The sequence below is a fragment of the Bos grunniens genome, chromosome 10 (genome assembly GCF_055505025.1).
Source record: "Bos grunniens cultivar Pamir isolate PY7600 chromosome 10, Bosgru_T2T1.0, whole genome shotgun sequence".
NCBI classification, from domain to species: Eukaryota; Metazoa; Chordata; class Mammalia; order Artiodactyla; family Bovidae; genus Bos; species Bos grunniens.
The window spans coordinates 3,087,684-3,113,605 of NC_141174.1; the positions used below are offsets into that span (position 1 = coordinate 3,087,684).

At 41.2% G+C, this 25,922-nt stretch overlaps 1 protein-coding gene across 27 annotated transcripts in view; it reads right to left on the minus strand.

Moving 5' to 3' along the window:
• ZC3H14 (zinc finger CCCH-type containing 14) overlaps nucleotides 1–19,187 on the minus strand; it is a 41,655-nt gene extending 22,468 nt beyond the window's left edge. For 6 of the 27 annotated variants that reach the window (XR_015133886.1, XM_086319262.1, XM_086319252.1 and 3 more), the window contains exons 1-9: nucleotides 19,024–19,187; nucleotides 18,603–18,645; nucleotides 13,295–13,409; nucleotides 11,082–11,122; nucleotides 10,179–10,374; nucleotides 9,400–9,829; nucleotides 8,431–8,591; nucleotides 7,862–7,962; nucleotides 6,368–6,523 (exon numbers count right to left, since the gene is read on the minus strand). Coding sequence is in view for 26 of the 27 variants with exons in the window: in XM_086319262.1 (XP_086175388.1) it covers nucleotides 6,368–6,523; nucleotides 7,862–7,962; nucleotides 8,431–8,591; nucleotides 9,400–9,829; nucleotides 10,179–10,374; nucleotides 11,082–11,122; nucleotides 13,295–13,409; nucleotides 18,603–18,645; nucleotides 19,024–19,059 (1,279 nt within the window). In the remaining variant the exon portion in view is untranslated. Of the gene's footprint in view, nucleotides 1–6,367; nucleotides 6,524–7,861; nucleotides 7,963–8,430; nucleotides 8,592–9,399; nucleotides 9,830–10,178; nucleotides 10,375–11,081; nucleotides 11,123–13,294; nucleotides 13,410–18,602; nucleotides 18,646–19,004 lie in introns of all 27 variants that reach the window. The other 21 variants (XM_086319267.1, XM_086319255.1, XM_086319263.1 and 18 more) reach the window with 5 other exon arrangements.
• Between the last annotated feature and the right edge of the window lie 6,735 nt (nucleotides 19,188–25,922).

The following is a 25,922-nucleotide window of genomic DNA, read 5'->3' on the forward strand; positions in this document are numbered from 1 at the left end:
TAAAAACAGTTAATTTACTATATAGGCATGGAGGTAAGGAAAACTGCGGGTTAGATTCTAATATATTGAAGCAAGAAATCAAAACATACCAACTATAGCTGACTTAGGAAACAGTGGTACAAGCATATTATTACATGGAGAAAAGGAAAGAAACAGGAGCATTTATAAGAGGTGGCCTCCAGGAGAACCAGCGTGGAAAATAAAGAAGCAAAATACGTCACTTGTTATTTTAAATTGCTCTGTACTATTTATCTTCTAATCTATCAGCAAGTATTACAATTTCTTTTTCCAAATTTTCCAGGGTGAGCATGTATTTTGTAATGTATTTTACTTTAGATGTAAAATTTTATTCAACGTATACCAAATAGAAGAATAAACGGAATCCATGCCTAGACACATCATAGTGAAACTGCAGAACACCAAAGACAAAGAGAAGATCTTGAAAGCAGCCAGAAAAGGGACAGATCACCTACAAAGGAACGACAGACAATTAGAATAACAGAAGTCCATTCAACAACAATGGAAGCCAGAAGACAGTGGAATAATACAAACAAGGTGGTGAGAACAAATGACTGCTGCTAACCCAGATTTATATACGCAGCAAAGCCACTGCACAAGAACAAGAGGAACTGAACATGCTTGTAGGTAAACAGATTCTTGGGAAATTTACCACCAACAGACCCGTTCTAAAGAAACTTCCAAAGAATACACATCAAAAAATATTTCCAAATACTGTAAAATGATGGTCCAAAATCACTGCAGATGGTGATTGCAGCCATGAAATTAACAGACGCTTATTGTTTGGAAGAAAAGTTATGACTAACCTAGATAGCATATTCAAAAGCAGAGATATTACTTTGCCAACAAGGGTCCATCTAGTCAAGGCTATGGTTTTTCCAGTGGTCATGTATGGATGTGAGAGTTGGACTGTGAAGAAAGCTGAGCGCCGAAGAATTGATGCTTTTGAACTGTGGTGTTAGAGAAGACTCTTGAGAGTCCCTTGGACTGCAAGGAGATCCAACCAGTCCATCCTGAAGGAGATCAGTCCTGGGTGTTCTTTGGAAAGAATGATGCTGAAGCTTCAGTACTTGGGCCACCTCATGCAAAGAGTTGACTCATTGGAAAACACTCTGATGCTGGGAGGGATTGGGAGCAGGAGGAGAAGGGGACGACAGAGGATGAGATGGCTGGATGGCATCACTGACTCAATGGGCGTGAGTTTGAGTGAACTCCGGGAGTTGGTGATGGACAGGGAGGCCTGGCATGCTGCGATTCATGGGGTCGCAAAGAGTTGGACACGACTGAGAGACTGAACTGAACTGAAGTAACATTCAAGAGATTTGAGAAAAAAAATAAACATATGTTTGGTAAATCTGAACAAACACAGCCTGGGTTAAATAATAATGGTACCCAATTTATGCAATAAAAAAAAAAAAAAAAGAAAAGGACCAAGATGAGGCACTGGAAACACAATGTAAATTCTGAGAAGGTAAAGACTGCAGCGAAGATATTCTAAGATCCATTTACTGTTTGCAGATGGGGTCAGAATAGACTTTTAGAATACTAAATTTGTATGGTAAAATGTCAGTGGTAACCAGTAAAAGAACAAAAACCATTTAAAAAAAACACAAAATAAAGTAAAGCTGGGCAATCAACAACAATTACAATGTAATGTAATTAATAAATCTTTAAAAAAGGTCAAAAAATAAAAGCAGGCAAACCCAAAACCCCCAAAAAAGGTGACAGAAACTAGTCCAACTCCATCAATAATCGTCATAAATGTGAAGGGTTTAAACTCATATAAAAAGCAAGCTCAGACGGAATTTTAAAACAATAATGTAGCTTTACAATATTAAAAGACATACACCTAACAAGGACAAAGAAGACTAAAAACAAATGCATGGAACACAAGATGTATGAGGCAAATACTAACTAGCTACATTAAAATCGGAAAAAACTGAGTTTTAGATGAAAGCATCATTTAATACATGGAGGGTTACAGATAAGGATAAAAGTTTAAATTCATCAGGAAGATGTACCTTCCTGATTCAATTCATCAGGACAATTTTAAATATACATGCGCCTAGTTCAATAGCCTCAAAGTAAAAGAAGCAAAATCTACCAGAAGTACTGAGAAATTAAGACAGATCTGTCATCCTGACAAGCAATTTCAAAACCCTCTCAATCACTGATAAGCAGACCAAAAACTCAGCAAGGTCAGGACTTGAATAATACTAGCTATAGAGTTTTAACTACTAAATGCAGAAATTTCATTTCAACAGTTAGAATCCACTTTCTTTCAAAATGTACATAGAAGATGTACATAATGGACTATGTTAAGTCTTAAACTACTTTAAAAAAAATTATACAAATCACATTATCTGATCACAATGCAAATAAGTCCACAGTATATAGTTAAAACGATTAAAAGACAAACCAAAACTCCCATATTCTATATGTTAAATGCACTTGAATAACTAAAACTTTGTGATGTGCAGCAAAAATGGCGCGTCGAGAGAATCCCAGGGTTTAGATGCTTACATTTGCGAAAATCAGGCTAACACAAGTTAGTAAGAGAAAATATAGACATATATACTAAAAGTAAGAGCAAAAATCAATGAAAGGGAACACACACCAGAAGAGAATCAGTAAAGCAAGAGCTGCTGCTCTGATAAATGTTTCAAGACTGGCCAAATACACTCTGAGCGACAGATTAACCCAAGACAAAAGCAAAGCACTGTGAGGTGGCTAGGCTCATTAAAATACAGAGGTCAGAAGGATGGGCGAACACTACCCACAGCTCCAGCCATTATATGTGCATATTTAGATTTTTAAAAACCTGTCGGAGACAAAGCTACCAACAGTGACTAAGCACACTAATGAATTTCACAGTGTGGCTCTGCGCTTGTGAACAAATGATACCAGTACTAGCAGTACTAGTCTTCAGTAGCAGAGGCACTTCACCCCTTTTCAGTTTCTTAACCTTTTACTTTAAAACAAAACAATGATACAGAAAGCCTCACAAAACACCTAATAAGTTCTTGTAAGGCAAAACACCATTATAATCTTATTCAGCTAGAAAATAGAACTAAGTAAGCCACCCCACAACATGTGAAATTCTGGGCTGGATGAGTTACAACCAAGATCGCAGAGAGAAATATCAACAACCTCAGAGATGCAGATGACACCACTCTAAATTTAGGGCAGAAAACGAAGAGGAATGAAACAGCCTCTTGATGAAGGTGAAAGAGGAGAATGAAAACTCTGGCTTAAAACTCAGTATTAAAAAAGCTAAGATCACACCATTTCACGGCAAACAGAAGGGAAAAAGGTAGAAGCAGTGATAGATCTCCCCTCTGGTTCTAAAATCACTGCGGATGGTGACTTCAGCCATGAAATTAAAAGATGCTTGCTTCTTGGAAAGAAAGCTACTGACAAACCAGTGTATTAAAGAGCAAAGACATCATTTTGCCAACCAACGGCCATATAGTCAAAACCATGGTCTTTCCAGTAGTCATATACGGATGTGAGAGTCGGACCATAAAGAAAGCTGAGCGCCAAAGAATTGATGCTTTTGAACTGTGGTGTTGGAGGAGACTCCTGAGAGTCCCTTGGACTGAAAGGAGACCCAACCAGTCCATCCTAAAGAGACCAGTCCTGGGTGTTCATGGGAAGGACTGATGCTGAGGCTGAAGCTCCAATACTGTGGCCACCTGATGTGAAGAGTCAACTCATGGGAAAGACCTGATGCTGGGAAAGACTGAAGGCAGGAGAAGAGTGAGACAGAGAATGAGATCGTTGGATCCAATGGACATGAGTTTGAGTAAACCCCGGGAGATGGTGAGGGACCGGGAGGCCTGGTATGCTGCAGTCCATCGGGTCGCAAAGAGGCAGCCACAACTTGGCAACCGAACAAGAAGCCACCCCACTAGCCTCCCTCTGTGTACTCCTATCCACAAGGAGTCACAGATGTTTTTTAGAGTAATACCTGCTGCTGCTGCTGCTGCTAAGTCACTTCAGTCGTGTCCGACTCTGTGCGACCCATAGACAGCAGCCCACCAGGCTCTGCCATCCCTGGGATTCTCCAGGCAAGAACACTGGAGTGGGTTGCCATTTCCTTCTCCATTGCGTGAAAGTGAAAACTGAAAGTGAAGTTGCTCAGTCGCGTCCGACTCATAGTGACCCCATGGACTGCAGCCCACCAGGCTCCTCCGTCCATGGGATTTTCTAGCAAGAGTCCTAGAGTGGGGTGCCATGGCCTTCTCCGGAGTAATACCTAGTTTGTGATTTTATCATACAAGTGTACATACACAGACACGACACCTTACCCTTGTCCTTTGCATTTTGTAAGTCTACTGATATATATAATGCCCCCCAAACTACATTTTGCCTATTGCACACTCATGGCCTCAGTATCTCCTGCCAGCTGACTGCTGCACCAGAGGCTTTATCACTCAGGTTCACATCCTCTGGCAAGACTAGGGTCGTCTTTTATTCTTTCATCAGGAAGCACAAAATAGTGGATTTTCACTTTTAAAAGTTTTAGTAGCCATTATCAGTGCCTAGATTCACTAAGTCACTGTAAGTTGGGGGGGAAACTACTATAATTCTATCATTTTGTTTCACTTCTAAAAGCTGAAATAATTTTAAAAGATGCTCCCTTCATCTTCTATATCAAAAGGGATAGCAAATACTTTCAATTTTAAGTTTGTGGATTTCATGGTCTGTTGCAACTGTTCAACTCTGTGGCTGTAGTATGAGAGCCAGAGACCATACATAAATACACGGACAGAGCTCAGTCTGATAAAACGTCGCTTACAGACACAAGCACTAACTCCTGTATGACTCTGTCACCCTGTGGTACCACCCTTAAAGAAAAGAAAGCATAAATGCTCAACTTTACTTTTCTGGTTCTCACAGCAATGAATTAGTATCTATTATCCTCCAAAAGGACGAATTAAGGGTTTACTTGGAGAAGGAAATGGCAACCCACTCCAGTATGCTTGCCTGGTTGAATCCCAAGGAGAAAGGAGCCTGGCAGGCTACAGTCCCTGGGGTCCAAAGAGTCGGACACGACTTAGCAACTACACCACCACCAGCAAGGGTTTACTTAAAAATACCACCATGGGGGTGGGGGGGAACCATCATGAAATCACACATTCAAACCTGTTTAACAGACGCCAATTCACTGCAAATCCTTAACTAAAGCTCAAATCCCAGTTTCCACTGCTTTAAACAAATTGGCCCATTTATTCTTTGAATCAGTACCTACTGGCTATTTTGGGGTTTTCCCATTTTCAGGACCATAATTTATTGGAACCGCACATATGGACGCAGCAAACTGCACACCCTAGGTTAAGGACTTTTTAAAAAATAAAAGGAGAGAGAGGGACAAATATAAGATGGAAGCGTAAGGTTTCATGAAACAAATAAATCTGGGAGGACCATGGAACAATTTAAAGGACCCAGCTGAGGAGGAATGAAAAAATATACTCCAGCATTGTAGAAGTATTAAGTCACAATTAGCACGCAGCTTTGGTGGAGTTTTTTATAGAAGAGGGAAAGAACAAACTAGAGTCTTTCCTAATAGGAACAGAAGAAACGGGGTAGAAAGCAGTGGAGAAGGGCTGGGCAGGCCCAGGGGCAGATAATGAATGAAGCTGCCGAAAGGCCAAGCTGCTGGCATCACTCCTGGACGACGCAGAGTGGGAAGAGGAGCCAGAAATGCTATCACAAAGCAGTCACAGCATCAGAGTCACACTTAGACAGGAGAGTCTGTCCGAGAGTCTGTCCAAGGGTCGGGGGTGAGGGGCTGAGAGAAAGCAAGCAGAAAGACTAGCTGGAAGTATGTCAGACCCAAGGGGATAAACTAGTAGTACCGGGACAATGAGGCAGCTCTGACAGTGATGCTCAGAAAGGCCAGATTTAAAGGCAAGACTTCAAGTTCAAGGGAACAGGGCTAGGATTACCAAAAAGGAAGGAAGAGTGCAGGCATCCACATAACTAAAGACTGGCAAAATACTGAAAAAACTGGGTGACTGGATTCATGGGAATTCACTCTACTATTCTTTCCACTTTTGAGAACACTAAAAATTCCCCAGTAATATGCTTTTTTAAATTCTGAAAAGTGTATAGACTCCCCTCATGGTCCCTTTTCCTATTCATGGGCCTACTGGGCCCTTTTCTCACAGCATAACCAAGATTTCATAAATCCTCACTGGAAAATATGTGATGTGAAAAAAGTCTAGTAGGAAACGAAACCCCATTGACACTATTACCTTGCCTTTCGTCTACACTGCCTCCTTGTGCCTCCTCTTCTTTGTGAAAAAAAGTACAGTAGGAAACGAAACCCCATTGACACTATTACCTTGCCTTTCGTCTACACTGCCTCCTTGCGCCTCCTCTTCTTTAACAGGAGAGCTTATTCTGGGGGCTCTGCCGTGTCCCTGGGCCACTTCTGCCAGCAAGTCTTCCTGAGAAGTTCGCGTTCTGGGAGCAACTGGAAGTGTCTGTTTCTGTGAGACTTTTACATAAAAAGCAAAAAAAGAAGGACATTCAAATGAAGTGATATGTCAAAACTCAACAGTGAGTATCACATTAAACGATAAATGCCTCCTTGGGTTTAGAATATGTGAGCTGTTAGGAACAGTCCACAGATAGCACGTGTCTCCCTTTAGCACTGAGTCACCCACGCCTGTATAAAAGCGTCTGCACACCGTACGCTGCGTGAGTAAACGCGCTGCAGCGCACGTGCTGTTACCACACGCGGTTTGGGTTCCGCTTCATGGTTGTGCAATAATTTCAAATTATAATCTAGATAGCCTGGATAAAGAATTTCAATGCTATGTCTCAAAAATCTTTTGAGACTCTCTCCAATTACAAAAGTAGGAAATTTCAAGTTCACAGTGATATCTAAATTTCTCACCCTTCTAAACACTCAATATTGCTGACAGACCAAAAAAGAAAATGTAAATAGAGGAATTGTTACGTCAAGTTGGCCTTTACCTAATAATTCAAACGCTGTTTATGTTCAGGGTTAAATCAGGGATGACAAGAAGTAAGGGTACAGATGACTACCAGGCTTCAAAGTTGCTAGCTTACAGTTTACTTCATTTTAAGAAAGGGTCACACACAGAGATGCAAGAGAAGAGAAAAGCAGAAAAATGCTAAAAGGACAGTCACCAAATCTGTAGCAAAATTAAAATTAAAAAATTTAGAGTGCATAACCATTACAGCTTACTAGCAGAAAATCTGCATATTAGACACAGCACGCACGGCACAGAGCGCCGAGCCTGACAGCAATGTGAGGCCCGTCATTTGGTTACACTTTAGGACGGGTTTCGTGTAAGATATTATAGCTCATTCTTCTCCTCTGTTTTAAAAATGTGTTAATACTTTATAATCTTTCATAAAACCATTTAGTACTTCCACTAGGACTGGGGCAAGAACATGAGTCAATTCTCTGCCTCACATTCCATTAACAGGTTTTATTGAAAGGAAAGAAACCAACTTGTTCATATGCTATACAAATTTTTCTAATTCCCACCGATTCTGGATTTTGCTCCCTTTCATACAACATAAATGTATATCTAACGTTGGCTATAATGCTATAAACGTGAAAATCTCTTATTTACCAAAACTCCTTTTAAGATTTCCATTATATATTTTACCCTTATTAGAAAAAGGGAATAAAAGGCATTACAGTTGCTCAAAGAACTAAGTTCTACTGATGGTTGAGAAAGTTTCTCACAGTGGTCACATCTCCTTTTAATCATTCTCGCCTTGGCCCTAATGTTTAGCAGGCATTTTTATCACCACTTGAGGAGCAATCATCTACAGCTTACTCAGGAATTCAAATTACCTGTAGAATAGTTAGTTGTTTTTGTTACAGATTCTTGAGCTTCAGATATAGCCTTCAAAATTAGATTCTTGTTAGCTTGTTTAGAAGGTGGAAGTGACGGTCTGAAAAAGAAGGGTATTTTAATTGAACTTTAGATTGGAGTTCTTTACATGCTAGCCATCCACTGTATCTTTACTACAGCCTTCTCTGGTCTGGAACAGACTAGCTGTAGTCTTTAGGAAATACCAACTGGACTGGAACCTTATAACTTTTCAAACAACAGATTTGGATCAGCTTTCCTCCCACCCATGTTACGGTTTTTAACGGAAAAAGATTACCAATGGAAAAGTCATGTGTGTGTGTTGGTCACTCAGTCACGTCCGACTCTGTGACCCCATGGCTCCTCTGTCCATGGCATTCTCCAGGCAAGAATACTGGAGTGGGTTGCCATGCCCTCCTCCAGGGGATCTTCCTGACCCAGGGATAGAAGTCTTACATGGGATTAAATTTGTACTTTCATGATGTCCTCTTCAAGAAACCCAAGACTCTATCAGGCAATGAAAGGTTAATTTACAGACATGCTCAGATACCTCCGTTCAGGCTTTGCTGGCACTGACACACTGCTGGAGATGCTTCCTGTACGGGACCCACAATCATCGTCTTCCTCCTCCTCTTCTCCATCGTGACTGAATTTTTTTACTTTAACAACTGAACTTACCACAGGCAACTTTCTCTTCCGAAAGTTTTCTTCCTGCAATCATATAAATTTCCACTTACCTAGTCTCAGAAGATAAAGTTCTACTACAGAATACTTAATAAAGAAAAAGCCAAGCAATATTAAGAATTAAGTTCATGGGCTATTTCCCTTTCTTATAAAAGTAATAATAGTAATATCTCTAATAATCAATCTTAAGCTAAATCTTAAGCAATATTAAGAATTAAGTTCATGGGCTATTTCCCTTTCTTATAAAAGTAATAATAGTAATATCTCTAATAATCAATCTTAAGCTAAATCTTAAGCAATATTAAGAATTAAGTTCATGGGCTATTTCCCTTTCTTATAAAAGTAATAATAGTAATATCTCTAATAATCAATCTTAAGCTAAATCTTAAGCAATATTAAGAATTAAGTTCATGGGCTATTTCCCTGCTTTCTTATAAAAGTAATATCTCTAATAGTCAACCTTAAGCTAAAGCAAAAAGTGCTTTACTGTCATTCATACATGGCAGCGTACAGTACTGTTGAGGAAGCCCGTGAAGTGGAGCTCCTCAACTGTTTACCATAGCCACGAAGGATCTCATGACCTAAAATCCTCCCAAAATTACACCGTAAGGTTAAAGCTATCTCAAATGTTAGCATCCTAGGAAAATAAACAAGATGCAAAATATCTGTAGAAGCCAGTTGTGGAGAGGAAAATGAGACTGGTGTATTATGTTGAGCAGCTCAGAAATCAGTTTAAAACAAACTTGCAATATGTGATGTTATTTCATATACAACTTACAACTAAGAACGGACAATTTTCAGCAGAACAGCGCAGAATTCAAAAGTATATACAAACCTCAATACTCATCTTTTCTGCGTTGCTTCTGAAGAAGGGACTGTAAGTCTCTTCTAAGCTGTTAAGCACTTCTGGTTCACACAAGCGTCCTGTTTCATATACCCGGCTGCTTTGAATATCAAGTTGCTTGGCAGCATGAATACTGTTTTGCTGCTGTTGAAACTGCAACCTGTTTAAATGAGCACCACTGTCTGTGTTTCGAGTTGCAGGTGGCCGATAAATTTCAATAGAAGGGCGAGAAGAACCGTATGTAAGTGTCACTGTGGTTTTTTTCTGAGATAAGGGATTCTCCTGCACAAAATTGAGGTCTTCATCAATGAGATCATCTGGTTCTGGCTTAATATCAATCACATCTTCAGAGGGTGCTAGCTCCCTCAAAGGTTTCACTGTGGACATTAGTCGGGTTGCAGCTCCATCATCATAAGTCTGTCTGTTAAAAAATGAAAACAAAACCAAAAATGGTGTGTTCCTAGTTTAAGGCAGCATCTTCCGCTATTCAAAGACTAGTCAGATGCATCTTAACACAAAAGTATAGATAATAACTTTATGTATTCTATTAAAAACTACTATGAAATTGCATTCTTTTTTTTTACTTTGATTTACTACATTTTATGCAAAATATAATCATTCTTTGGTCTTATCTTTATTTTATTCCAAAAAACTGCTCCCAACGACTTCATTATTTTCAAAATGTCTGAAAACAGCAACTTAAAAGACATATTAACTAATGTAAATGTCACACACACCCATCTGCCCATAGGTCTACACAGGACTCTTACCTGACATTAGTGGCTTTCTGTTCCTGTGAACTTGTAGAAACTCTAGACTCTCTTTTTTCAGGTCTAGTGCTAGAAACTGCAAGAGGTGGCACTGCAGCTTCGTGCCTTCTCTCATCTCCTCGACTGAAACTGCTCTTGTTTGAAGGTACGTTACCATCAAAGAGGTTGGTATCAGAAGACTTCAGACTAGCGGGGTCTAGAAAGAAAAACACATGGTCCCTTTAAGCTATATCAATTACTTAAAGGCAATAAATATGTGTGCTTGACAACATATTTAACGGCTGAACATTATCCCATAGTGATATAAATTTATCCAATTCATTATTACTGCACTTTTAAGTAATTTTCAACACTGAGACATCCTTGAAGCTAAATCATTGCGCACATCTGTAATTATTTCCTTAGGATAAACTGCCTAGTTTCACTTTCTTTACTTATGCTAAGTCACTTCAGTCGTTTCCGACTCTGTGCAACCCCAGAGACGGAAGCCCACCAGGCTCCCCCGTCCCTGGGATTCTCCAGGCAAGAACACTGGAGTGGGTTGCCATTTCCTTTTCCAATGCATGAAAGTGAAAAGTGAAAGTGAAATTGCTCAGTGGTGTCCGACTCTTAGCGACCCCATGGATTGCAGCCTAACAGGCTCCTCCGTCCATGGGATTTTTCAAGCAAGAGGTACTGGAGTGGGGTGCCATTGCCTTCTTCGTTCTTTACTTAAACTGTCTTCAAATTATATTAAATTTATTGCTCTTAAATTCATAAAAACATTTGCTTCCTTAAAAAGTTCAAATGAACTGTTTTCAAATTCATGGATTTTTTTCCCAAAGCAGTATAAATAACTTTTGAAAAACAATCATATTACAGCAAATTCCAGAAAAACCCAAACATGATTTTTATGAACCTTACCGGTTGTTACAGAACGAAGTTTATCTAATACACCGTGAAGCCTAAAAGAAAAAAACAAACCCAAAATGTTAAAGCTTCCTTTTATCATGAAAGACTGGATTTCAATTGTCACTCTAAATCTGACATTACAGGTCAATTCTTCAGTTAAATACTGATAAATGGTATTAAAAGAAAGTTTTACATTTTTTCTAAAAAAGGCTTTATATAAACACTGTAGGATAATAAAAAAAAGTCTTATTTTTTTCATCACTATTTTTGTCATCTAGCCTCTGCAAAAATAAGGGCAAATATATCATCTGACCACACAGTCTTGATCCACAAATCATAGTATTTTGTTTCAAAAGGACAAAAGATTCAAGGTAGTTTATGGTAAAATAAGACAAAATACCATAAATATGTAATAGAACATTGCTAAAATTGTTGAAAGCACTGTTTATTTTTTATCTACTTAGATGGCGTCTAGAAGAACCTAATTCTGCAAGGTGAAAAACTTAATTTCAAAATTACTACATCATCATTTTACTGTATTATTTTCAAAACTAATGCTGTAAACAAACCACCATCTTACCTATAACATAATCTATTTTAGTAGTTATGTACAAGGCAAATTTGCCTAACAATCCTTCTAGGAGGCCGTGCCTTCTGAAAATATTACAATAATGTTTCACCCAGAACCCAGTCAAGTGCCACTGTCCCCTAAGATCACAGTTATTGCAGGGCTCCAAAGAATGAGAACAGTCTGTCTGTGGTTGGTGCTGGTGGACGCTTAAGAAAGCAAAAGGGTCAGAAGAGGGACACCATTACTTTTATCGGAACATGTTAAAGAACTAAATTTACGGTAAAATGAAAGAGTGGAACTGATTTTAAATTCAAACTCAGTTCAGTTTGTTTACGTAAGAAATCTGTCTAACTCCCTCAAGTTATCTGAGAAAGGATCTACTAGGTCAATCTCCCGTATTACTGGGACTCAGAGGGATCCAATGTTGAACCAAAGTCCAGTCATAAAAAATGTGCATGAAACAAAACAAGGACCTGAACTGCTTAAGGCTTTAATCAAAAAAAAAAAAAAAAAGCAATACTCATTATAATGTTAATTTCCCCAGTCAAAAGCACCACAGCCTCCCTCAGGCTTTTGGTAAACTCTGAGGACAAACTGTAGTAAGTGGGTTAAGCCACCCACACTGCAGGAGTGCATGGACCAAAACGTGCCTTGAATGTACCCATGGAATGTACACTGCACTCAATGTTCTTCGAAAATGTGTAATATAAACCCAGAGAATTCTGTGTGGAATTTCAAGAAAGCTTCATGATAGTTTTAAAGGATACAGCTGCCTGCTGGGGCAAAAACGCCTTTAAGAGGAACTGTGGTTTAATGGCAAGTCAATCAGTTTCCCGTCCCTCCTCGCCTCTCTCATCTCCCAGTCTCTTGCTATTCAAATTAAGCCGGCCACTCTGCTCAGGCAACTTTGTTCCATCGTCACTCACTCGTGCTGAACTGGCGGTTTCCAGTTTACCAGAGTCCTTCCTGCTCTGTTCTCAGCCACATCGTTACCCTCCCCAGCTCTCACTCTACCTCAAACCTTACACAAGAACCTGGTCTCCCTTCTTAAGTTGGACCTCATGCTTTCAATCAGTATGCTCAACTAAAGGAATGAACGTGTGGTTTGAAAAAGAACGTTGAAAAATTATAGTATTAATTTATATTTGAACACAAAGCCAATTTCAAAATTTCAAACTTTAAAAAAATGATTTGTAACTTTGTAAAAAAACTGCCCCCTAGATTATTAGCTCATTGGAGAAAGCAATTTAGGAAGTCAACCGAGTCCAAAAAACATCTATAACTGGTTTTGGTGGAGGAAAAGGAATGATAAAACGCTGAAGTTTAAAAAGAAACAGTAACTACAGTCAACACAAACTGAGGACTTGCTATGGGCCAGGCACAGCTGTAAGCACATGTATTAGCTCATTTAATTTTCACAACCACCCCATAAAGGTGATTTACTATTCCCATTTCGTGGATGGAAAAACCAAGGAAACAGGCAGATTCAGGATTCAACCTTGGCAGTCTGGCTCCAGAGGCTGTGCTGTCAACGCTCACAACCTACCTCACAAGGCTAAATCTGACTTTCCTGTCAAGAACCACGTTGCAGACAGAATACCTGCTCTTGGCTCGTGCCAAACTTTGTTCTGAGGGTAAATATTCAGAAACATACCATACGGTGAATCGAATTGTGTTGTTCCCTAGAAACAGGGACAGGTCCTCTGTCATTTGGTCCTGACTTTTCTTGTTGGCCACCATCACCATAATGTAATCAGGAAGTTCTTCATCTATTTAAAAGGAAAAGTATATAAAGACTTTTTACGCTTTCCTTAATATTTTCTTCTACTTGAAGTTGACGTGCTTGAAAGAACACCTCAGCTCTACTGGAATTACGATGGTTTAAATTATAGCTTTCTCTTTATTCCACAGGTTTTTGAATTACTAGAAGAACAGGAATTAGGAATAACTAATGAACACTTATACAACTAAATATTCTGATCACAGTATCAAGCTTGAGAGAGCATTCACTTCTTTTAACCTTTTTAGTAATGCTCATTAATTTCAGACAAGCTTCCAGAAAGCATAGTGGACATTTCTCAAGAATAATATTGAGTTCTGTTTAGTTCTGTATTTCAAAATGACACTCATTTTTCAAGGAACAGCTTTATCCTTGGTAAAGGCACATTTCAGTTAGGGTAACAAACTGGCAGAAACATCAAGTAAACTAAAATGACCCCAAAATTCTACATCATTTAAAAAATCATATCTTAAAAAGATTAAATAATTTCTACTCAACTCACTGTTTCATTCTTACACCCTAACAGACCAAAAACAAAACAAAAAACCACCACAGTAAAAACAAAGCAAAAGCCATTTATCAGGAACTCTGATCCCAAAAACAATTCTTTTAGATTCTTTAATACCTTAAATATTCATAACATTTCTATGTAGGTAGGAAGGTTCATTTCAGAAGTACTATCAGACATTTGTTTCAAGAAGAAACATCAAAAAATCTAGTTCAAGAAAAGCACAAATATAATGTGAAGATCGATCTACAAATGGAAACAGAAATCAGAATACTTGCTGGAAGCATGCAAGTCAACCTGAGGATAAAAGCAAGAACAAGCAGCCATTCATTTATTATTTCTTTGTAAAGTATCGAAAGGCTCGACTGCTTTCTGGCAACTTCAGTCAAAAAGCCTCCTCCCTTATTTACGCAGTGTCCCCACCACAGGCTGCCACTGGTGACCCGAAAAAGGGAAACAAGCCGCAGTGCTGCGGCAGTCTTGACACTTTTTCTCCCTCATAAAGTCACTAATGAAAACAAATAAGCTGTTTTCTGACACTATATAAAATTTTATATAAATGAGATCAGTGACTGCTCTGGCAAATGGTGGGGACATGGAAAGATGGGAGGGAGGGATACAAAGGAGCTCCAAGAAAATCCAAAAGGAAACTTTGGGAGTGATGGATATGTTCATTAGCTTGATTATGATGTATACATATCAAGACACAGCAAACTACACTTTAAATGGGTGGTTATGGTATACAGTTATATTTTAACAAAAATGTTAGAAATTCATAATATGAAAAATAAGATAATGAAAAGTAAATGTGTTCATGATACATTCCTACAAAATTCTAATAGCATCATCTGAAATCTATGTACTGAAAAACTGCAAAATGCTGAAGGTTTCTGCAAGCTTATGCATCTAAATTATAAACTGAAGGCTGCTCTGAGCTGTAACTGCCACCTCCCTGAAGCATTCCATTTTGGACAAACACATGAATGAAACCTTATCAACTCTTAACAAAAAGTTGTTCACTTTTGTATCCCACCCAATGGTTTGAAAATAGATACTCAAATATTTATTAAAGGATCATTTCCATAACCTTAAAGGTTTTAAGATTCTAACACAAAGAAAGGGATTAGAAAGTTACTCTTTTCAGGACAATTATGCATATACATACAAATAATTAAGTAGCTAATTGTAAATGAATAATATATCAGTTCAGTTCAGTCGCTCAGTCGTGTCCGACTCTGTGACCCCATGGACTGCAGCACACCAGGCCTCCCAGTCCATCACCAACTCCTGGAATTTACCCAAACCCACGTCCATTGAGTCAGTGATGCCATCCGACCATCTCATCCTCTGTCATCCCCTTCTCCTCCTGCCCTAAATCTTCCCACATCAGGGTCTTTTTATTTAAATTTTTTATTTAAATATCTTTTTATTTAAAATATCTAATGGTGATCCCTGTTTACCCACTTAATCAACATTTATGAAAAAAACTAGGCACTCAGCTAGGCCACTGGGACACAACCAATATGAAGTCTCTGCCCTCAGGAAACATCCAGTTAAGAAGCAGAGGCAAACAAGCTGAGAAGCTGTGCTGACCTGTTAACAGCTGGCACAGATCAGTTCTACAGAAGCATACAGCAGTGACTCCTGTTCTTCTGTTAGCTCATCAAGTTTCTATTATAAGTAATAACAGAAACATCAGGGACCAGGAAGACTTGAGTTCTTGGGTCTTGTATCTGCTGCTGACCAAGCTTATTTAGCTCTCCCAGAATATTTAATTTCATTATTTATAAAAAGAAGTAAATTACTTGCCATCCCCACTTCAGCATTGTGTTCAGGTAACAGAAATGTATGAAAATACTTTCAAAACTATAAAATATATGGTATCTTCACTACATTTCACATTGGACTACAGCAAGTTTGTAATCAGCTTTTTAAGAGGCTTAAAATTCTTGTTGAGATTTTTTATAAATGATCAGAATCACCACTATGATTGAAGGTCAACCCAATTAACATGTCTTTATGCTTTCATGTGCCACAATGAAGAAGGTTCTCACTGCAGGTTTTCTGTGGATTTCTTTTTGACTTAAATCAAGTTCCTGGCACAAAGCTGGCATCCATTAAATACTGAATGAATAAAAGAATAAATCAATGCTGGTTCAGCTTCATCTTTAACCTCTAAGTCTCAATTTTCTTATCTGTTAAAGTCCAATAACAATCTTGACAACAAATAATTAGTATGTGGCCAACCATCTGGTCTCAGGGCCCCCTTTATACCACTGAAAATTATTGATGATCCCTAACAGTTTTTACTCATGTACATGTATCTACTAATATTTATCATACTAGAAACCAAAACTGAGAATTTTTTATTAATTCATTTAAAATAACATACCTATCCCATTAACAATAAAACTATTTATATTAATAGTATATTTATCAATAACTAAGTTTTCCAAAAGAAGATGCAAAAAGTAAGTTATTTTTATAAATTTCTTAAACATCTGGTTTAAAAGAATTCTAATTTCTACTTTTGCATTTAATCTCTTGTATGTCCTACATGAAGAATGTGAAGAAAATCTGATCTCACAAGATATGCAATTGAAAAATGAGTATTTTGGTAGCCTTTTCAGAGAATGTGGATATTTTTCTGTGACACTACACCGAAACAAAACTTTATCACTGTCTTTTTGTATTTTGTTACATGAAAATCCATTGATCCATTCTGTACTTTCAATGAATTTTTTTTTCCCTATGCAATTTTTTTTTTCCTATGCAATTTTAAAACATCTCGCATTGGTCATTTGAAAAAATAATGGTCCATGAGCTATACAAACCACTGCCGTAATGGATACCTTTCATTATTCAACGTAGAAGAATCACTTGCTGATATTATCACACTGTCAAATTTGCAGAGGAAGACACAAATTTCCCGAAATTCCAATTTTCATTTGAAAGCTCAACCCTTTGTCACTGGCAACAAAGTCTATTAATTCTTTATCTTTGCTCACTTTCAAGAAAAATGACTGCCAAATACCCCAATGTATGGAACTAGCATGTCAGTCCTTCTTAGAAGTTAAAAATGATGTTCTAAAGGGTAAAGTGGGGGGAGGAGATAGATAAATTTTAAGTATGTGATTAACACAAACCAACTACAATATATAAAATAAATAAGCAAGAAGGATTTTCTGTAGAGCCCAGGAACTCTAAAATTTTGTAAAAGTGTCCAATGGAAAATAATCTGAAAAAAGTACATAATTGAATCACTGCGCTGTATGCTTAAAGCTAACACAATATTGTAAATCAACTGAACTTAAAAAAATAAAGTTCCAAAAAAAAAAAAAAAGAAAAAAAAATTCCATGAAAAAAAAATGGCTAGTTCAGTTCTCAACCCAATCACACAAATTTGTTTCAAGACAATCCATCACGCTTCTGTATGGCAGAAACACTTTTGAGTACTCCCTATGTCCTAACACTGCATATTAAAAAGATGTAATCAAAGACAAGGTTTAAAAGACTATTTTATCACTTATCTTCTTAAGTGAAACTAGCCTTTTTTCTCTTTGTAATTGCAAGTGGAAGGGTGGTGAATACTAGGATTTCTTGTGAAGTCTGGTCTGAGATGCTGACTCAGGCTAAGGTACCTGGAGTTTTACTCACCACTTTCGCACAATCCAAATGCCAGCACAGCGAATATCTTGTCAGTACTAATATAAAAATAATTTTGACTTCAGAGACTCTTGGGGTCTCCCACACCTCGAAGATCACTATCATGAGTGTAAGCTATTATTTTTATGTGATGTGAAGTCGCTCAGCCGTGTCCGACTGTTTGCGACCCCATGGACTGTAGCCTACCAGGCTCCTCCGTCCGTGGGGTTTTCCGGGCAAGAGTTCTGGAGTGGGTCGCCATTTCCTTCTCCAGAGGATCTTCCCGACCCAGGGAGCGAACCCGGGTCTCCTGCATTGTAGGCAGACGCTTTACCGTCCGCGCCATCAGGGAAGTCAAGTATTTTTACAGGAGGCACCAGCTTTGGAGCCAAACAGACCCAGGTCTCAAAGTACAAAACCCTGCTCAAATCAAGCACTCAAAGCCTCAGTTTCCTTGCTTGTGTAATTCAGGATATTACCACTTACCTTTCACCGTTCTCCTGGGGATTACGGTGACCTAATGCATATAAAACAATTTTAAGCACAGTGCCTGGCCCAGAGTCAACACTCAAATTATAAAACATTAAAAAAAAAAGAAAAAGAAAAGAGCTTACTGTGGGGAGGTTAAGGAAAAAACCGACAGGAAAAATAGAGACCCGAAAGTAAACGGCAACGAACCATGACAGAGGCAAATACCGAAAAGCATCAAACATTCACATGCAAAACAGTAACCCAGAAAAATAAAACGCAAACATGAAGGAAAACATGACAGAGCCTCAACAGAAGAAGATAACAATTTCAAAACACCGTCCTAGAAAGGGATGTGGGGGACGGTACAAAACAAACACAAAACACGCCGCACGGAGAGCCTCCAATGACAAGACTCAGGGAAGCAAAAGCACCCAGCAGGGTGAGATCGGAAGGTAAAAAGGGCGGCTGTCCAAAATCAGAGGTATGACAGGAAAAAGGCGGTCACTCGAAATGAAACTCGCCGAACGCTCACAGTCTGGTAGGCTAATAGCAACTTACCCACGTAAGCTCCTAATTCTTGCAATTTCCCCTTAATGGCACTCTGCGGGCGAAAAGACAGACAAGCCAGTGAGAGGCCGGCGGCCCCGGGCAACAGCCCGGCCGCGGCCCGGAGCCGACTCGGCGGAGCGCGCCCCGCAGGCGCCCCGGCCGCCCCGCCCGGGCCCCGGCCCCCGGCTCCCGCCGGCCCCCCGCGCCTCCCCGCGCCCCCCGGGGGCTCCCGCCTCACGGCGGCCGCGCTCTCCGAGGCCGCGGCTGCGCCCAGGCCCGCGGCGGCCCCGCAGGAGCGCCTCCAGCGCCGAGCAGGCCGCGGGGCCCGCGCCGGGCCCACCGCCCCCGTTACTCCTGACGACCGCGCGCCCGCCGCCCGCCGCCGCCCGGGCTCCCGCCTCGGGCCCTCACCCGCCGACGCGGGCCTCACCCGGATCTTACGGCTGATCTCCGTGCCGATCTCCATGGCTCCGCGGCGGCAAGCGGCGGGCACTGCGCGGCGTCCCGCGGACCAGGGGCCCGGCGCCGGCTTCCTCGCCCGCAGCCAGACCGCCACCGCCGCTCCCGGCCGCGCGCCCTGCGTGACCCGCCCCCACAGGCTCGAGCCCCGCCGCGCGCGCCTGCGCCTGCGCCTGCGCCTGCGCACTGGAGCCCGCGGGGCGTGCGCCCTGGCGCCCTCTGCTAGCGGCGCGGAGAGCGGCGGCCCGGGTTTTCCCCCCAACCTCTCCCGGCACGTGGGTGGCTTTCCGACCTTTCCTCTCCTCGCCCGCACTCCCCGTTGGAATTTAAGTACGTTTAAACGTGCCAGGGAAGGATCTCTGGCTTTGGTGTGAGATCTGAATTTGAATCCAGCCTTCACTTGCGGTTTCGTGTGATAGTGATTTGGATATTCGGTCTCCAGTCAATTTTCCTACGTGTGATATAGAGGCTGCCTCCCAGCGGTTGCATTATAATCACACTTGGAGGGAAAAATGGAATACCCAGTGCCTCACAGCCAATTCATCACAGTCGTTTCTTTGATGCCACAACTACCCTGGTTCTCCTATGTCTGGTTCTGCCTCTCTGCTCCCTCATCCCTCCGTGGCCTTTTCCCCAAATTAAATCTTAATCTTGCTGCGCCTCTCTCTGAAATCCCTTTCTTTGGAGAAATATTTAATTGTCAGGACTTCTACTCTCACCTTTGTAATGATCATAGTCGAATATTCCATCAGCCTTGTTATTCACTTGCTGAGTCGTGACTGACTCCTTGAGACCCCACGGACTACAGCATGCCAGGCTTCTCTGTCCTTTACTAGCTCCTGGAGTTTACTCAAACTCATGTCCATTGACTCAGTGATCTCATCCAACCATCTCATCTGTTGCCTCCTTCTCTTCTTGCCCTTAATCTTTCCCAGCAAGAGGGTCTTTTCCAATGACTCAGGTCTTCGCATCCTGTGGCGAAAGTATTGGAGCTTCGGCTTCAACATCAGTCCTTCCAATGAATATTCAGGATTGAGTTCCTTTAGGATTGACTGGTTGGATCTCCTTGCAGTCCAAGGGAGTCTCAAGGGAGTCTTCTCCAGCAAAACAGTGCAAAAACATGAATTATTCAGCTCTCAGCCTTCTCTATGGTCCAACTCTCATGTCCATCAGCCTCAAGTTCTCACCTAAACCCTAGTCCCAAATTCCAGATAAATACAGGCATTTGTGTTTGCTCCAAAGCCAGCACATCAAAACTGAAATCTTCCTCTTCTTCCCCTTCCTCCACTCAGATTGGTTTCTGTACCTGACATTACTGTTTCTATTAATAGCAGTTTAATATTCCCTGTCCTTGATCATATAAGCATAGAAAGCAGTCTCTCTCCTGCCCATATGGAAGGCTGTGCTCTTATCTGGAGGTTCGACTGAGGAAGAAGCCACTTTCAAGCTAGATTAGATTGTAAGCAGAATTACTGAAGCTTATTGAGTGAGGGTCTCAGCTTTTTCCCAGCTGTTGTCTGGATACTACCCTCAGATCACAGATGTGCCCACTCTTCCTTACCATGGCCTTCTCCAACATGGCTGCTCACTAAATCAAGCTCGGAGAGAGAGACTCTGAGCTCAGGGAAGGCCCAGTCCTTCTTTTAAGGGCTTTTATTTGATTAAATCAGGGTTTCCCAGGTGACTCAGTGGAAAGAATTTGCCCGCCAATGCAGGAGAGAACGAGAGACATGAGTTGAGTCCCTGTGTCAGGAAGATCCCCTGGAGGAGGACATAGCAGCCCACTCAAGGATTCTTGCTTGGAGAATCCCATGGACAGAGGAGCCTGGTGGGCTACAGTCCATGGGGTCACAAAGAGTCAGTCAGTCAGAGCACACACACAGTATTCAATATCCAAGGGCCTGACACCCAAATCGTGATTTAGGGTCTTAATTCCATTTGCAAAATCCATCATCCAGAGGACTTCCCTGGTGGTACAATGGTTAAGAATCCCTTCAAAACAGGGGATGCAGATTCTATTTCTGGTCAGGGAACTAAGATCTCACTTACCACGGAGCAACTAGAGAAGCTGAAAGGAAGACCAAGCACTTTCAAAAAAGAAAGAAAAAGAAAATCCTTTATCTGTTCCTATTCATTCAGTTCAGTTCAGTCGCTTAGTCGTGTTCGACTCTTTGCCACCCCATGAATTGCAGCACGCCAGGCCTCCCTGTCCATCACCAACTCCCGGAGTTCATCCCAACTCATGTGCATCGAGTCGGTGATGCCATCCAGCCATCTCATCCTCTGTCATCCCCTTCTCCTCCTGCCCCCAATTTCTCCCAGCATCAGAGTCTTTTCCAATGAGTTAACTCTTCGCATAACGTGGCCAAAGTATTGGAGTTTCAGCTTTAGCATCAGTCCTTCCAATGAACACCCAGGACTGATCTCCTTTAGGATGGACTGGTTGGATCTCCTTGCAGTCCAAAGGACTCTCACGAGTCTTCTCCAGCATCACAATTTAAAAGCATCAATTTATCGGCGCTCAACTTTCTTGACAGTCCAACTCTCACATCCATACATGATCACTGGAAAAACCATAGCCTTGACTAGACGGACCTTTGTTGGCAAAGTAATGTCTCTGCTTTTCAATATGCTATCTAGGTTGGTCATAACTTTCCTTCCAAGGAGTAAGCGTCTTTTAATTTCATGGCTGCAGTCACCATCTGCAGTGATTTTGGAGCCCCCAGAAATAAAGTCTGACACGGTTTCCACTGTTTCCCCATTTATTTCCCATGAAGTGATGGGACCAGATGCCATGATCTTCGTTTTCTGAATGTTGAGCTTTAAGCCAACTTTTTCACTCTCCTCTTTCACTTTCATCAAGAGGCTTTTTAGTTCCTCTTCACTTTCTGCCATAAGGGTGGTGTCATCTGCATATCTGAGGTTATTGATATTTCTCTCAGCAATCTTGATTCCAGCTTGTGCTTCTTCCAGCCCAGTGTTTCTCATGATGTACTCTGCATAGAAGTTAAATAAGCCGGGTGACAGTATACAGCCTTGATGAACTCCTTTTCCTATTTGGAACCAGTCTATTGTTCCATGTCCAGTTCTAACTGTTGCTTCCTGACCTGCATATAGGTTTCTCAAGAGGCAGGTCAGGTGGTCTGGTATTCCCAACTCTTTCAGAATTTTCCACAGTTGATTGTGATCCACACAGTCAAAGGCTTTGGCATAGTCAATAAAGCAGAAATAGATGTTTTTCTGGAACTCTCTTCCTTTTTCCGTGATCCAGCAGATGTTGGCAATTTGATCTCTGGTTCCTCTGCCTTTTCCAAAACCAGTTTGAACATCAGGAAGTTCACGGTTCACGTACTGCTGAAGCCTGGCTTGGAGAATTTTGAGCATTACTTTACTAGCGTGTGAGATGAGTGCAATTGTGTGGTAGTTTGAGTATTCTTTGGCATTGCCTTTCTTTGGGATTGGAATGAAAACTGACCTTTCCCAGTCCTGTGGCCACTGCTGAGTTTTCCAAATTTGCTGGCATATTGAGTGCAGCACTTTCATAGCATCATCTTTCAGGATTTGAAATAGCTCCACTGGAATTCCATCACCTCCACTACCTTTGTTTGTAGTGATGCTTCCTAAGGCCCACTTGACGTCACATTCCAGGATGTCTGGCTCTACATGAGTGATCACACCATCATGATTATCTGGGTCATGAAGATCTTTTTTGTACAGTTCTTCTGTGTGTTCTTGCCACCTCTTCTTAATATCCTCTGCTTTTGTTAGGTCCATACCATTTCTGTCCTTTATCGAGCCCATCTTTGCATGAAATGTTCCCTTGGTATCTCTAATTTTCTTGAAGAGATCTCTAGTCTTTCCCATTCTGTTGTTTTCCTCTATTTCTTTACATTGATTGCTGAGGAAGACTTTCTTACCTCTCCTTGCTATTCTTTGGAACTCTGCATTCAGATGCTTATATCTTTCCTTTTCTCTCCTTTGCTTTTCGCTTCTCTTCTTTTCACAGCTATTTGTAAGACCTCCTCAGACAGCCATTTTGCTTTTTTGCATTTCTTTTCCATGGGGATGGTCTTGATCCCTGTCTCCTGTACAATGTCACGAACCTCTGTCCATAGTTCATCAGGCACTCTATCTATAAGATCTAGGTCCTTAAATCTATTTTGCACTTCCACTGTATAATCATAAGGAATTTGATTTAGGTCATACCTGAATGGTCTAGTGGTTTTCCCTACTTTCTTCAATTTCAGTCTGAATTTGACAATAAGGAGTTCATGATCTGAGGCAGAGTCAGCTCCCAGTCTTGTTTTTGCGGACTGTATAGAGCTTCTCCATCTTCGGCTGCAAAGAATATAATCAGTCTGATTTCAATGTTGACCATCTGGTGATGTCCAGGTGTAGAGTCTTCTCTTGTGTTGTTGGAAGAGGGTGTTTGCTATGACCAGTGTGTTCTCTCTCTCTCTCTCTACTAGCCTTTGCCCTGCTTCATTCCGTATTCCAAGGCCAAATTTGCCTGTTACCCCAGGTGTTTCTTGACTTCCTACTTTTGCATTCCAGTCCCCTATAATGAAAAGGACATCTTTTTTTGGGTGTTAGTTCTAAAAGGTCTTGTAGGTCTTCACAGAACCGTTCAACTTCAGCTTCTTCAGCGTTACTGGTTGAGGCATAGACTTGGATTACTGTGATATTGAATGGTTTGCCTTGGAAACAAACAGAGATCATTTTTTGGTTTTTGAGATTGCGTCCAAGTACTGCATTGCGGACTCTTCTGTTGACCATGATGGCTATTCCTATTCATTAGCTGCAGGCAAGTCACAGGTGCTGTCTTACCCTCAAGGGTGTAAACAGCAGGGGCAGGAATCTTGAGGCCACCTGAGGTCTGTTGGCCACATGGTCCTTCACCTCACAGAATCCTTTTCTTCTACTGAATTACTGTAACATACGTGGGAACTGCTAATATGACACAAGGTCCTTTCTGCAGTGTTCACCTGTGGGTATATGTGTGTACGTAAGCGCATTTGTCCTCTCTAACAATATTATAAACTCCTGGTAGGTCTGTACTTCTCCCAAATTTCTTTCAGGATGCTGGACATATAGGAAGCACTTATGAAGTGTTTGCAGGATAAAATAATGACCTGAATTACAAAAGCATTCTTCATGGATAAATCCAATGATCATGCACTCATTCAAAATGGATGAGAGGCACAGAGCGGAGTGTCTAAGAACAGGAATGCTGGAGCCAGACTGTCTGGGCTGAATCCCAGATCTGTTACTCGCTCTGAGGCTTTAGGCAAGTTGCTTATCCCGTCTCTGCCTCAGTTTCCCCATCTGTGACCTAAGTATGATACCAGTTTCCTTTTCACAGAGTTCTTATCAGAATGAAGTTAATAATCATGAAGTATTTTGAACTGTGCCTGGCTCACTGGCAGTACTATGGCTGTTGATTAAAAATTAAACGCCTCCCCTGAGTCAGATGCTGTGCGAAGCACCAGAGCACAAGGATGAGTGAGACGGAGTCCCTGTAACCAAGACACATGCGATCCAGAAGACAGGCATGTTATTTCTCTCTCTTTACCTGCCATTTCAATACTCAGAATGAAAACACAGGTTCTGCCATTACTGGGCATAAAATCCTTAGTCAATATGTAGATAATATTGAAAGACCATTTTTGAATTGTTCTTTTTGAAAGACAGAGAATGTTTTCACTAAAACTTATTCAGGATAGGGAAAACTTGTATTGAAGTGTGTTCAAGAAAGAGTTAACTTTCAAGACAATCTATTTAAAATTGCAGAAAGAAACTTGCAAGGGGCTTAAGAACTTGCATATTTAGACCTCAAGAGTCTGTCTTGATTACAGAGGGGACAACCCCACTGAGCTGATGGGGTTCAGTGGTCTGGTGCCTAAGACACGTCTTCATAAAACACACTGCATCCAGAGGAAGACTATCGTAACAGTGCTTGAGAAAAACCATTAGAGGAACTAGGAGTAGGTATTCAGCTTGAGAAAGACTAAGCAGGACAATGAGAATTATTTTCCAGCATGGAAGAGCTCTCTGGTTCAGGAGGAAAAACCTGTATTTGCTCTAGGAGATAGGATGAGGACTAGATTTCAATCAGTCACAGTTGAGGGCTGTCTGAGAGAAGATGACTAACAAGAGCATTGGTTTTGAAGTCAAAGAGGCCTGAGTACCAACCTCAGCTTCATGGAACCCTTTGTCCTTTCACACTGGTCCCCTAGCATCTCTGGCCTCTGATCAGGGCAGAATTCCAACTGGGTACCGACCGCCTTTTTGCACACGATGGGAGAGGAGGTTAGAAGAGGGGTGTCCTTCAGCTTGAAATGCTTTTCTCTGTTTTTCTCGGAATGCCTGAAAGAAACTGAAAGTGTTAGTCACTCAGTCGTGACCAACTCTTTGCAACCCCGTGGAGTGTAGCCCACCAGGCTCCTCTGTCCATGGAATTCTCCAGGCAAGAATACTGGAGTGGGTGGCCATTTCCTTCTCCAGGGGATCTTCCCCAACCCAGGGATTGAACCTGAGCCTCTTGCATTGCAGGCAGATTCTTTATCATGTGAACCACCAGGGAAGCCTGGTGAACTTACATTTGTCCTTCCAGACTCAGCCAGAAGCTGATCATAGCGATAAACCAGATATTCCCACTCCACTTAGAACAGTGGTCCCCAAACTTTTTGGCACCAGGCACCGCTTTCATGGAAGAAAGTTTTCCCACAACCTGGGGCAGTGGAGGGGCGGAAGGGGCGGGGATAGTACTGAGAACATTCAAGCAAGTACAGTTACTGTGCGCTTTATTTCAGTTAGTATTCCATCAGCTGCACCTCAGATCATCAGGCATTAGATGCCGGAGGTTGGGGA